Below are 13,914 nucleotides of genomic sequence, written 5' to 3' on the forward strand. Positions count from 1 at the left end.
GAGAATCTGTAACTTCAGTTAAATGTGGCTTTTTCTTCAATCCTTAATTGTAATCGATCATCCCGCAAAATCATTAACTGATGCTCTTTAAGACTATTTAACTGATTGATGAGATTTTAAGATTAATGTAAGTCATATACACTGCAAAAAATTCCGCATCAAATTACGATAAAAAGTACCGGCAGTCTCGGTGTTGGTACTTTTTTTCTGTAAAATCCATTTTTACCGAAATATGTTAAGAAACAAAAAAAATCCGATATTTTGTAATTTTTACAGTAGTAATTACGGTAAAATCCCTGACTTACTATAATTAAATAAGCGTTACTGAAAAATTGCACTATGATATTTTTTTTAAAAAAAACTGCAATTTACGGTAAAATGGACCTAACAGATAATGCACCTAAAACTCTGGCACTTTTTACAGTAATTTCATCAAGAATTTTTTACAGTTTTGTGCGATTATTGAAAATTTGCGAAGAAAAAAACTAGGCTAATTTATATTCAATTTGGTTGAACTATTTGTCATAAAAAGTATAAACTTATCTGTTAAAATGTATTATTAAAACTGGAGCACTCTTTCTTTAACACAATGTTTAATATCCATTTATTTATAGGTTGAGACCATAGGGGACGCCTATATGGTTGTGTCGGGTTTACCTGTTAGAAATAGCAATCTCCACGCCAGAGAAATAGCAAGAATGTCATTAGCTCTACTTAATACGGTGAAAACATTTACTATTAAACATAGACCCCAGGAAAAATTGAAACTAAGAATAGGACTCCACACAGGTAAGATCTTCAACTTCTCTTAAGCTTCACTAAATATACAACAGTACTATTTCTTAAACAGTTTCATTATAGAAAGTCTAATGTCACTGGACCTTTATTTGTAATAGCAGCATATTCTTATTCGCTTAAGTTTAAATTCCGAGCAATAATTTAGTGTTGTAATGAAATTAGATACTGCACTATCAACTTTTCATTTTTTTTTTCATTTAATGTGTTAAAAAGTTTAACAACAATTACTTTTATTTAACAAAAAAAATTAAAATAAAGTTGTTAAAATCTAAATGATAAGAAATCACTGAGGCGTGATATAAGTTTTTTTTCCTTTAATCAAGAGATTCGGATGAAATTAAAAAAAAAATGGGATATTGAGTTTTATTCCCGTTTATCGTTGACCACATTTTTCCAGTTTAATTTTATTGATTTATTTAATAAGTTTGAAATAAATTTAAAGATAATGATAAGCAGTTATCTCACAGAGCTCACCTGGTAGGGTACCATACCAGCCTCGGAAGAAACAATTATCTCACAGAGCTCACCAATTAAGGTACAATACCAGCCTCGGAAGAAACAATTGGTAAAATTACCTAACTGTATGGTTATAACATTTCCGGTATAAAGAAAACCATAAATCTGGTAAATAAGATCAAAATATGCGATATTTAAGCCTTTCATTTGGTAATTTCACTTTCATATGTTGACGCTTTCCTGGAAAGTCCGAGTTTCAATTTCTTATTAATACACATTTCGTAAATAATACGAAACTGAAAAGTGAATTGAACCGAATGAATGATTTTTATGCCATTCTTTAAGACATTCCTAAAAAGAGAAATTTTATCACAGAAATTTAAAACTATATTTTATTATTTATTTTACCAGAATCATTACTGAAGCACATCGGTATAAATCACCGAACTTTTGAGTGTCTCTATAGAAACAGAAACACGGTCAATTTTATCATATTCTGGTAGTTTTGACCAAACTTTTTTTTTCTCAATGTGATCTGTATTCTGTTTTCAGTTGCACAGACAACAATACCTATGTATGAAGATTTTCGTGATTTTCCACTTTGTTTTAGGTAACTTAGTAAAAACATTGGCTTCTGTAAAAGAAAGTTTGTGAAAATGCTCGACCAGGAAATGTTCTAGTTTTCTTCCATGGGTTTGAAAGTCATTAGGGTCCCGAGTAAAATGTTATTAGATGTCAAGTATGAGTGGATATTTAACACCAGTCATGTATAGAAAAAAAAATAATATAAAAATACTACATGCATTGCCCTAAAATTCCTTGGTAAAATCAATGGAAATTCGACCATTTTTTTTTTTGAATTTATAATTAGTATTTAAAAGCTCATCAACATTTTAAAAATATAATTTTTTTAAAAATATAATTGGAAATGCCCAAATAGAGAAAAAAAATCATTTTCATTCAAATTATTAAATGAAATAATATTTATTGAACAGAGTCGTTGTGGATCGGAAAAAGCACTCATCTCCCTATGTGGTGAACCAAGATCGAATGCAAGCAATGGCTTGTCGGAACGAAATCCGCATCCGGTTCGCACCAACCATAGTAACCAACACTTAAAATATTCTCAGTTTTGGTAGATGGATCATGGGTTATAGTCCCCTAGCCATCATTCTAACCATGGGTGGATTTCGTTTTCTCCCTCTCCATGCTCGCAAATGTGGGTCAGTTCCATCAAAAACAGGGAGAAAAAAACTTTCTATGCTTGATCCAGGAGTTCCCATGTCTTCTGGATTGCGCTCAAAATTATTCTGTAGTGGTATAAAATAAACAACGTTTTAAAAATTTCTAAAATTAATTTTTAAAATTTGAAAACAACATTAAACTTGAGTAGCATTTAAGCATTGAAGTTGTTTTCAGTTATTTAGGAAAATAACATAAATATTTAAATTCAGCGTCGAATTGCAGAAAAAAAGTTTGCACTAAAGTGACAGTTGCAAAATATACATTAAATTAATAGAAGAAAGCTATTAATATACACAAATTTATCAATTAACAGAACGTGGATTAAACATGATGAGAAATTCTTATAATAATGATGGAAGTTATATGTCAATGAATAGTTTTAGAATAGAAATTTTAAGAATTGATAAGCTAAACTATGTACGAAATAAGAATGTAATTATTTCCTTCTAAAATTATTGTTATATTATATCAAAACGTGAAATTGCGCTTGAAATACAATAGATAATAAATGCAAAAGAAAATATCAAATACTTTTAAACAATTTTTATCTATAAAATGAATAAATATGCTTCTATTTCATATATAATAGAAAAGTAAGTCACTCAAAATTTTCATAGAAATCCCGTTTTGTTTAGAGATGTTAGGTTTTCGTTTCATCGGTTCGTTTAAGAAAAGCCTCATTTTTCAATACAAATACAATAGAAACTACATATATATATATATATATATATATATGATAATTCTCTCTAAATATTTTATTCTAAGAAGAATGATTTATGTTCCGTTGAAGTCGAGTAAAAGACAAGATATTCCATTCAAAATGTATTTATTATTATACCATATATTGCTTTTTTTCAATTTCTTCCCGTTTTCTATCAAAAACTACTATAGTAAAACACTTGTGATTTTTGAAGCGACATACAACAAGAAAATATTTTACTACATTCAATTATACAGTATTTTATATATTGAACTAAAAAATATGAAGTGAAAAATTACGCGAATGAAGCTCATATAAAGTACAGAAATGGACATATTATAGTTTCCGTTCTCTAAACAAGAACTTTCACGTTAACTAAACACTGAATGATTATAGAAAAGTAACGATATAAACACGTGCAAAATAATTTCACCAATGTCATTTTGATTAAACTACTTTGCACGTGTGTGTCTCTTTAATTTTCTATTGCCATTTGGTGTTAAGAATCTGAGAAAAGTTCTTCATTAGAAAACCGAAACTATAGTATGTTCATTTCTATTCGTAATTTCTGCTTCCCGTTAGCCTTCTAACGCAAAATGTTCCTTATTCTCTTTTTAAATAGTAAATAATAAAAACCAACAAACTGCTAGGGTAAATTTCGCATAAAATGCAATCTTAATTATGGCAAATTAATTTGTAGAGTTGTGTTTCTATAAAAGAATATCTAAAATAAAAGAAGCATAAAAAAATAAAGCAATAAATACATTAAAGGTCGCAAATTTACATAAAAGTGATGGCACAAAAAAGGAAAAGAAATGATAGATTACAAAGTTTTGAAAATCCCACCCATTTGATTGTCTTTTGCATTTTTTTTCTTTTTTTCGTATTTTCAAAATTAGCCTTTTTATTGAAAGAAAAATTAATTTAAACTGAGCAAACATCAAAAAGTAAAGGTACTGTATAAAAAAATCTATAACAGTTTCGAATTCTAATCAAACAGAATTTGATATCGTTTAATCCACAATCATTAATCGCAAATTGTAAGATTTCGGTAATGGGTTTTGCATCCCTTATCATTATATTTTTTACTCATTTTTTCATAAAAAATTGCTACAATTTTTTTTTCTAAATTTTATTAGGGTTCTTCTTGATATTTGATCTCCGAAGTGCATATTATTTGTCTTTTACTTTTAACAAGTATTTTGATCATTTATATTAGGGACTATTAAGTACTATCTGTATACATATTAATTTAAAAAATACATATCATACGTACTTGTCATTATTGCAATTGTTTTACCATTTTAAAATTTAGAAAGTACTTAACCTAAGAAAATACTTAAACGGAAAGTCTTAGTAAAAAAATATATATTTAAATAGAAATAAATCTATAAAATTAATAATTACTTTTTTTTAATAATTCATACCAAAAATTTATTTTATTAAAAAAACTGATAAAATTTTTTAATAGAACAATATTTGTCTAGGTTATTTTTAAAATAAGAATTTATACAAACGAAATAAGCAGTTGGTCTAATTTACTTAAGTTATTTTTCTAACAATTTCCTATTGCGGCAACCACCTTTTTCTGCGGTATTGCATAATATTTACAGCATTATGCTACAGGTTCAAAAGTTCTGGGTTCAATCCCAGTTGGTGAAAAAAAAATTCTTACTTTCTTCACATCGCTGACCGTAGACAGCCACGCAATTACCACACTCTTTGATATATAACAGCACTTTACTATAGCTTGTCTAAAGTAAGAACTATCCTTGCCATTCATCTGGGCCTGCAGCTGTAACTATGGTAACTAGGTATAACTATTTCAAGTAGGGGTGTGAGGTCACTGTTTAGGACAGGTTTCGGCTCGGGTAGGTTAAAGAAAGGTAATCTTTTTTCCGGTCTATTGTACTGGCTCTAGAGTGAAGAGAAAGCTATCTTCCCTAAAATGCTCTATTCCTATTTCCATTGCAGCAGACGGCCTCAGACTTTGTGGTGGGGGGAGTTATTTCCGTAGACAAATTATACTTAATCTCTTTCAACGATTAATCTTGGATAGAAAAACAAACTACTCGAGTTTCAAACGGTGTCAATGCCCAGGCTTCCTATGATTTTTACCCATAATGCTATTTTACGGTCACTGTCCATATATTTCGCGAGACAAATTTTACGAACAAACTTGCTCTTATATGATCCTGATAGATTTTCTGTCTTGAAATTTTTTACTTCCAGCCTGGAGCACTTTTTTTTCCCTATTCCTGGCAGTAACTTAGCGTTAAGAGACCATATTCATCCTTCATAGTTCGAGTTCAAAGTTTGAAACTGACATATAAATGCGGCAAAGTGGGCCATCATTTTAATCTAATAGTTTCAACCGAAATTTCAAAAAAAATGAATCATGTAGTTGAAAGTTTTTTTAATGATTTATTTTAGTTATATAATTTAAATCAAGGGTTGTTAAAGTATTAGTAACGATTAAAACTCAAATAGTTAAATTTTTCTTGTTAGTCAGCGAATTTTTTTCTAAATGCAAAAATTTAATGAAATACTAAACTATTATACTAACTTAATACTAAACTATTTACATTTCAAACCTTTGGTTTATTATAATTTAAACATTTGTATAATCGAAACTCACGTTACTCTTGGATAAATTGTGGCATTTGTTTACGTTAAGTCTCAGCAGGCAACCAGGATCAATACTTACTTGTGACCTTTGCTTGTACACATTTAATCAAATCTGATCCGAAAAATAATTCAGCGTAATAATAAACCAAGTCTGAAAAATGGAACGTTTACGTGCAGGACCAGGACCACGTGATTTCAACCATGTACTTTCCATGTGCTTTCAGTAGTATTCTTCTTCTCGGGTTGCAAGTACCCAACTGTATTTTACAAACAACTATCTAACTTATTAATTCTCATCTGTTTTATTTTCATTACTAAGATTCAAACAATTGTTGTTTATTACCGTTTTATTGAACATATTAAGAGAAAAAATAGATCAAATGGTCTTGGAACACAGGTAATCATAGATATGGAATTGAGGATAAAAAATATTTGAGAATCCGTGTTTAGATGTTTGAAAATCCCTGTTTAGAGTTTAATCGATATTTGTATTTAATAGGACCATGTGCAGCTGGAGTAGTAGGACTTAAAATGCCTCGATATTGTTTGTTTGGAGATACCGTAAACACAGCTTCAAGAATGGAATCTACAGGATCGCGTAAGTTTAATTAAAATATTATTTTGTATACAATTAAAATAACACTTAAAACCATTTACAAAATATACTTTAATTTGTAATTACGTGTTTTATTTAACTAAACTCAGTGGCATGACAGCCTATAGAGGGCAAAGACCTACTATGAAAATCTCAGTTTTCCTGACCTTAGGCTCTGGAGTGCAGGAGCAGATGTTTTGGTTGGGTGGTCAGCTGAATGCGGAATCACCAGTGTTTAGTCCAAAAGCATTCATGTTACTCATTTTATGGACCTACTGAAAAGATGAAAGTTTGAGTCTACCTTTGCCCGGCACGGGGGTCGAACCCAGTACCTGCGGCAGGAGAGCGAGAAGCTCTACCACTCAACAACGTCTGTGTGTTTTATTGGTTATGTTTATTCACATACAATCGAACTAAATGATTATTTATCATATTATATGATTATATATTTATAATTCAATGATTATTTAGCATATTTTCTGACGATAGTACCATTTTGAAAGATATAAACTCTTAGTGGGGTGATCCATAGATAAAGTGCTCATATCTTCAGTTGAAAAATGCGTTAAAGAAATGACCTAGTAGTTTTAGAAGATGTAGTATAGTTTAAAAAATAATGTAAGAAAACAGTTTAAGGTAGTAATTAGGAAGGGTGGTACTTTTTAGACTTCGGCGCGAAATTCACCTATGACTATATTAATTTCTATTAAATCGAAATATATGAAATATTGCAAAAATTTAGTGTTCCTCTTTTGTAAACAGAAATCTGATTTTTAGTTTCTTATACCTTAGCAATACATATATTGTTCAATTTAGAGAATATCTCTAGTCTATAAAAAAATCTAGTTTAAATGTTTGTCTATCATGAATACAGTGATTTAATGAGTAAGCAAATATTTAAAGAATGTTTGCGTGGCTGGTGTTTATTCAAAATATGTACTTTCTCTCATTTATTTATAAAAAATCGTTTGAAAAAATTTCTGGGGCAGAACATATGCCCAAAAAAATCTTAAATATAGAAATATCAGAGATAACTCGAACAAAGAAACATGTGCACGTATTTATCTTCGTTTTATAGTTTTTTTATGGACATCATGCTGGTGATATGCATTATTTCTTATTCTAATTATATAAACTTTTGGTATAGTGTTTAGAAATACTGCTGCAGGTTCCTTTTTCTATATATATATTCTATTTTTCTAGCTTTACGCATACATTTGAGTACAAAAACAAAGGAAGTTCTTGACACTTTTAAAACATTTCTGTTAGAATGCCGAGGAGATATAGAAATCAAGGTAATTAGCTTTTATTATGGCATTTATCTAATGCATGGATGAATCGTTAATTATATATAGAAATCAAAATAATATTAAATCAGAAATAATTATACGCTCTGCTATGAATTGACATTCTACTGCTTTTGTGATGATCCTAAGTTTAGCGTTAAAAATTAACTTGTATGTATTTGCGTCTCTTGTACTGTGTTCAAAATAAAAAAGCGGACCACCCTAAATAACTTTTAATCTAATGATCGGATCTTCAAGTTCTAGCTCTCTATCTTAATGGCTCGAGGGGGTAATCTCCAATATGATAATTAATTAATGCAGAGGATATTTTAGACTACGAAATCTTTCTCAAAAAGCATTTTTTCAGAATGAACATACCGTTTTTTAGAAGCCACAAACTTGGAAATGTGATCCCAGTAGTTTAGTCAGGAGAGCTACCCAAAGTTTAAGCACTTAGTGTTATTTTACTTCTCGCATATTTCGCCATGTTTCGAGAAATGTTTAGGAGAATTAAAATATATTTACATGATACTATAAAATTCGTTTATCCAAAGATAATTCCATGCAAAAATTACCTTCAGTAAATATTTATTACCTTTTTAATATTTCATTCAATAATAGTCGAAAAAATATAGAAATAGTCGAATTGTAAGATATACAATTCTTATAAGTTATTCTATTATTCTTTTTTTGTATTATTCGTTTCTCTATTCTTCATTATTCTCTTCAAAATTTGAGCAAAATACTTCGAGGACTTTCTGAGAAATAAAATTTTGAAAAATAATTATTATTAAACTTCGATTTCTCATACAATATTGAATCGATTTTGCCATATCAAATTGCCTTCTTTAGAATTATGGGAAAACTTTTATGTCTTACAAATAAAAATTGTTTTGCTTATTAAAAAGATTGAGTTCTAGAACGTGAATATCCGATTATTAGATCAAATGTTATTCAGGGTGATTCATTTTTTATTTTGCGAACTGTATATTTAGCGAACTGTACACTGAAGCATTAAAAACATTTTTCATTATATATCTTCTTAAAATCAGCCCTGAGAACTTAAATTTTGCAACTTTTTAACTGCAATCGATTCAAATGAGAAATGGAAATATTTTAATAGATGAAACATGAGTACAAAAGACATTGCTTAGTGTAGCTTAATAGTTTAAATTAAAATATATATTTATACAATATTTATATGTTAAAAATAGAATATAATGTAATTTGCATATATTTATTTATTATATATTTTTAGCCTTCTATTTATAGTGTTATGTGTAAAAAAACAGTTGCGGAAATATTGACAAAAAATAAGTAGATAAATGAAGAAGTCTACTCATTATTAGGGCAAATTAAAACCTTTGTGTCGTTTTGAAAAATGATTTCAAATTAAGCTGATGGAAAAACACAAGTTAAAATTCATGCAAAGTGAATGTGTGGAAATAATGTATGTTAAGTATTTTAATACAATGATTTTTAAAAGTAATCATGACAAACAAGGCAAATTTGAACATATAATTTGAAAACGCCTTTGTAAATTTACAATGCAGACTATATAGTTGTTTTTAATCTATAAAGCTGTAATTTTTTGTAGAATGTCAAGTTGCTTAAAAAAAATTCATTATCACTCTTCAAAAGACTAATTTTATTGTGAATAAAGAATAAATATTACTTTAGGAACGACACTTGATGTCATCAAGTTGAATCTTAGTGAATTTAGGATTTAACATTTCTTAAAAAAATTACTGTGACACAAATATTTAGTAAAATGTTCGTAGCATATTAATTTTGCTTTTATAGTTCTTCCAAAAGAAAGAAATTGTTACAACTAAAAATATGTACGACATCTAATGAAATTTTTCTTTATTATTTTTTAATTTATTGATTCACTATTTTTTCGCGAAACTTTTAACGAAAATTTAAAAATAACACATTTTGGATGTTCATCAATAAAATAATAAGGGTTGGTGTTACTCTTTCTATGTCGGAAGTTTTAAGAAAAATTATATCAAGTCAAATATACTAAAATCAATTATCTAGGTTTTGAAAATTTTACCTTAGACATTTTCATCTGTTCGAGACCTCACGGTGTAAGAGTTTTAACAGGGCTAAAGGTTTTAATGACCTGGTATTATTTTTTCATATTTATAATATTAATATTTATGGCATGTATATCACTATTTTATTTTTTTCTAAATTATTAAGTTTTATCGCACATTTCAGCAAATATAAATATATAATATTTTATTAATTTGTAGAATTTTGCAGAATATCAAATAGGGATCAAAAGTGTTAAAATGCACTTTCTTTACCCTTTAAATAAATTAAATCTTCCAATAAGAAATAGGAAAATACTTTCCAGAATACATATGAGGCTTTTTAAATATTTTCAACCAGGAATTCTTTTTCCATACATAAAATATTTACGTGAAACTGAGCATATCGATGCATTTTAAACAAAGTTTTACAAATATAGATGTTGGTTAAAAGTTAAATATTGATAATATTTTCTTCGGAAGAATATCTTTTTCTTTCAATTACTGTGACCGTTGGGTCTTTACGAAATGTTTCTCTTTATCCGTGGTTAAACTTCATTCCAAAAAGTTCACGGATCGATTTGGATTTTATTTTAAAAAAATAAAGGAAGTGTTATGAAGAAACTGGAAATACTTATAGAGAGCAGAGATTTGGAAACTACACTTCAAAATGAAAGAAAAACATTCATGTAGCTAAGCTTCTGAAAGTAACATCTTTTAAATATTTGTATGATTCTTTGGATTCAGGAAAAATTATTATGATGCATATTTCTCGTCACCCGAAAACTTTATTGTCCAACTCATATAGAGTTGAAGTTCACATTTTACGCAACTGTGCTTTATTCTTAAATTAGATATAATTTTCTTTCGGTTAAATTTTATGAAGTTAAATTGCATGTTATAATTTGTTATGCTAAATTGATAAGATATTTTGAAAGGCCAGCTGATAAAGTACCGAGTGTAAAAAAATTGCTGACAATTTAAGAAAAAGAAAATAGAGCAGATATAAGAAAGAAATTAAAATGTACGACTTCATATTATCTGTATGGTGGATGGATTATTTATTCACGCCAAGATTCTTAATTGGTTACGAAGGTTTTGAATAGATGGCGCTACTGGCTAAAATTTATACAAACAAAAAATCTCCTGCTTCAAAATATGAGACCATCAACATAAATATTAGCACACACATCTGTAAATTTTGTGTATAGCATCATCTTTCTAATACAATGATACTCATAGAGAAAAATGTAATATTAAAGGTTTTTTTTTTAAGTTACCGGCATTTGAGGAGAAAAAACTGTATAACTAGTTTTTATTCTTGATAAGAATAAACGTGGTTTCTCTAGAACACTGCAGATCTATGTTTTTATATCCTTCCGTTTTATTTAAAAGAATTTTCAAATCGCCGGTCATTTTTGGAACACTCCATATATGAGTCCATTGAAAAGCGTTTTCCTTTTTTCAACTTCCCACATATTTTCGCTACATTGGCAAGATTTCATTATTTCACCTTCATTCATTATTTCATTATTCATTATTTCATTTTTCATTATTTCATTTTTCATTATTTCATTATTTCATTATTTCATTATTCATTATTTCATTATTCATTATTTCCTTCATTATTTCATTCCATTTAATACTGATTTTTCATTCTAGGGCAAAGGTAAAATGACAACTTATTGGTTGATGGGAGAAAAAGAACAGCCTCTTATTAACATAACAGAATCAAAGAAAGAATGCACCATACCAAATAATAAAGATATACATGAAACGAATCTATAAGAGATTTAAGATTAAGTGATTGATTTATAGGGATCACAGATCACATGTGCACTTAAGACTTTAACACACTCATCACAAGTGATTAAATCATTCCTGAGCTACAATAGAAACTTGAGAAAAAAAGTTTCTTATAGAAGATATTCTTATGGGTTATTTAATTGTAAATAGAAATACTGCAATCAGAGTATATATCTTCATAACCATCATTTTCCATTGTAAGTAACCTGAGCTTAAAGACTGTTCTCGAATTTTGAGTCCATCGGAAAGAAAGTGATATATCTGAGAGAAATGAAATACCATGTAGAAAATTATTTAAAAATGTTATTATGATTACTGATGTAAAATTCCTTATTATATGTTTGATGTTGTTGTATGCAAATTATAAAGTGTTTTTGAGTGTTCCTTGCTTTATTTTTTTATTTATTTCTAAATTCAAAACAATCATTTAGACGGTTATTCGAATTTTCATTAAAAATAAGTACTGCTAAAAAAATTTGCCTTGCATGTATATATTACAGTCAATGAATAGGATTCCGCATTCTATAACAGGACTAATCATTTTGTAGAGAGCGTAAATTCAAAACAAGCATTTAGGAGTTATTCGATATTTTATTTTTTAAAAAAAGTACTGCATCAAAATATTAAGCTCTACATGTGTAGATTACTGTCAACGAATGGAATTCGGCATTCTATAAACGTCTAAACAATGTATATAAAGCGTAAATTCAAAACAAGCATTTGGATGGTTATTCGATATTTTATTTTTTAAAAAAAGTACTGCATCAAAAAATTAAGCTCTACATATATAGATTGCTGTCAATGAATGGAATTCGGCATTCTATAAACGTCTAAATGTATATAAAGCGTAAATTCAAAAAATGCATTTTGATGGTTATTCGAAATTTCCTTAAAAAAAGTACTGCATCTGAAAATCATGAAATACATTTATATATTACTGCCAATGCGTTGAATACACCATTCTATAAAAGGTCTGACCATTGTATAGAGAGCGTAAATTCAAAACAAGCACTTGGAAGGTTATTCGATATTTCCTTACGGACAAGTGCTGCATCAGAAAATTTTACCATGCATACATATATTTCTGTCAATGAATGGAATTCGGAATTCTATGGAATATATATATGTAGAAAGTGTAAATTTACCGGCGAATTAATATGTCACACATTTACTAGTAATTCTATAAAGTGTCTGATAAAAACCTACAGTCATTCGGTACAATGATAAGTGAAGCATTTAATATATTCGCATATTTCATATTTTAACTCAAGATCATTTGCTTAGACGTCAATGCAATAACTAAGCAACAAAAAGTCCCTGGCCAATTTGTTAGACTCACTATAACAGGGGTGGCGAACCTTTATACACCAACGTGCCATTTTTTTCTAAAAAAATGTTTGATGAGGTCATAGACGTGCCGTCAAATAATTTTGACTTCGTGATTATTGGGAAAAAATTAATACTAAATACTATCAACTCAAAACTCTTTATTTACATTGAAAAAAAAATTTGCACTGTCTCAGTTATACGCGTAATTCAACTTAAAGTAACATCAGTGTGACTTCTGTTGTTGCAGATTAGATGACAAATAACTTATATTAGGTTGTAAGATGTTAGTTTAAGCAGGACTGTTAATTTTTTTGCTAGTTATTTATTGTTAGCTTATTTTTTATGATTATTAATTGTTTTTTTAGCATTAATTGTTAATTTTTTATTAATAATTGTTTATTACTTTGTGTGTTTTTTTGTGAATTTTAATTTAATTGTTACATATGCTTCATAGTGTAATACCATTTGTGTAATAACAAATGTGATCGGTGGCGTGCCCGAAATATTGTGTCGGGTGCCATAAATGGCACGCGTGCCATTGGTTCGCCATCCCTGCACTATAAGATTCTGCTGTTTTCTGATTCTGCTGATTTTCTTTTGTTTCGGAATCAATTCGTCCCTTGACTCAATTTTCTTCTTTTTTTGAGCCGTATGCTAGATTTAGAAACCCTCAATCTTCGTGATGTTTCGAGGTTTGAAAATATTTTAGCATTCACGAGGGCCTTTACTTCAGTTTTTTTACTAGGTGACAGATCGCCTTTTTTATTCATGGGGAAATTATTCCAATTGATTATTCATGCACTGCACACAAAATAAGCAAATAACTGTGAAGTATAAAACAGCGAACAAATAAACACAGCGCATAAAGCAACAGAAACACGTCCACAACTAACGTACGTGCGAACAAGACTGAAACCGGTATGTACTTGCTTGCGTTCGTGTATCAATTGGTTGGCATTGTAATTCAATACGTTAAAAATAAATACAAATGGGAAGTTTATAAAAAATCTCCTGAATAAGAAGCAATTACAT

The 13,914-nt window shown here is 28.7% G+C and overlaps 1 protein-coding gene across 2 annotated transcripts in view; it reads left to right on the forward strand.

The window, feature by feature from the left end:
* LOC107448012 (atrial natriuretic peptide receptor 1) overlaps window positions 1-11,937 on the forward strand; it is a 573,894-nt gene extending 561,957 nt beyond the window's left edge. For both annotated transcript variants that reach the window (XM_087159148.1, XM_087159149.1), the window contains exons 19-22: window positions 615-789; window positions 6,327-6,425; window positions 7,626-7,717; window positions 11,410-11,937. In XM_087159148.1, the coding sequence (XP_087015274.1) occupies window positions 615-789; window positions 6,327-6,425; window positions 7,626-7,717; window positions 11,410-11,535 (492 nt within the window). In that variant the 3' untranslated portion in view covers window positions 11,536-11,937. The remainder of the gene's footprint in view (window positions 1-614; window positions 790-6,326; window positions 6,426-7,625; window positions 7,718-11,409) is intronic.
* Window positions 11,938-13,914: the final 1,977 nt, after the last annotated feature.

This window comes from Parasteatoda tepidariorum, chromosome 3 (assembly GCF_982258835.1).
Source record: "Parasteatoda tepidariorum strain Cologne lab strain chromosome 3, Ptep-v5.0, whole genome shotgun sequence".
NCBI lineage: Eukaryota > Metazoa > Arthropoda > Arachnida > Araneae > Theridiidae > Parasteatoda > Parasteatoda tepidariorum.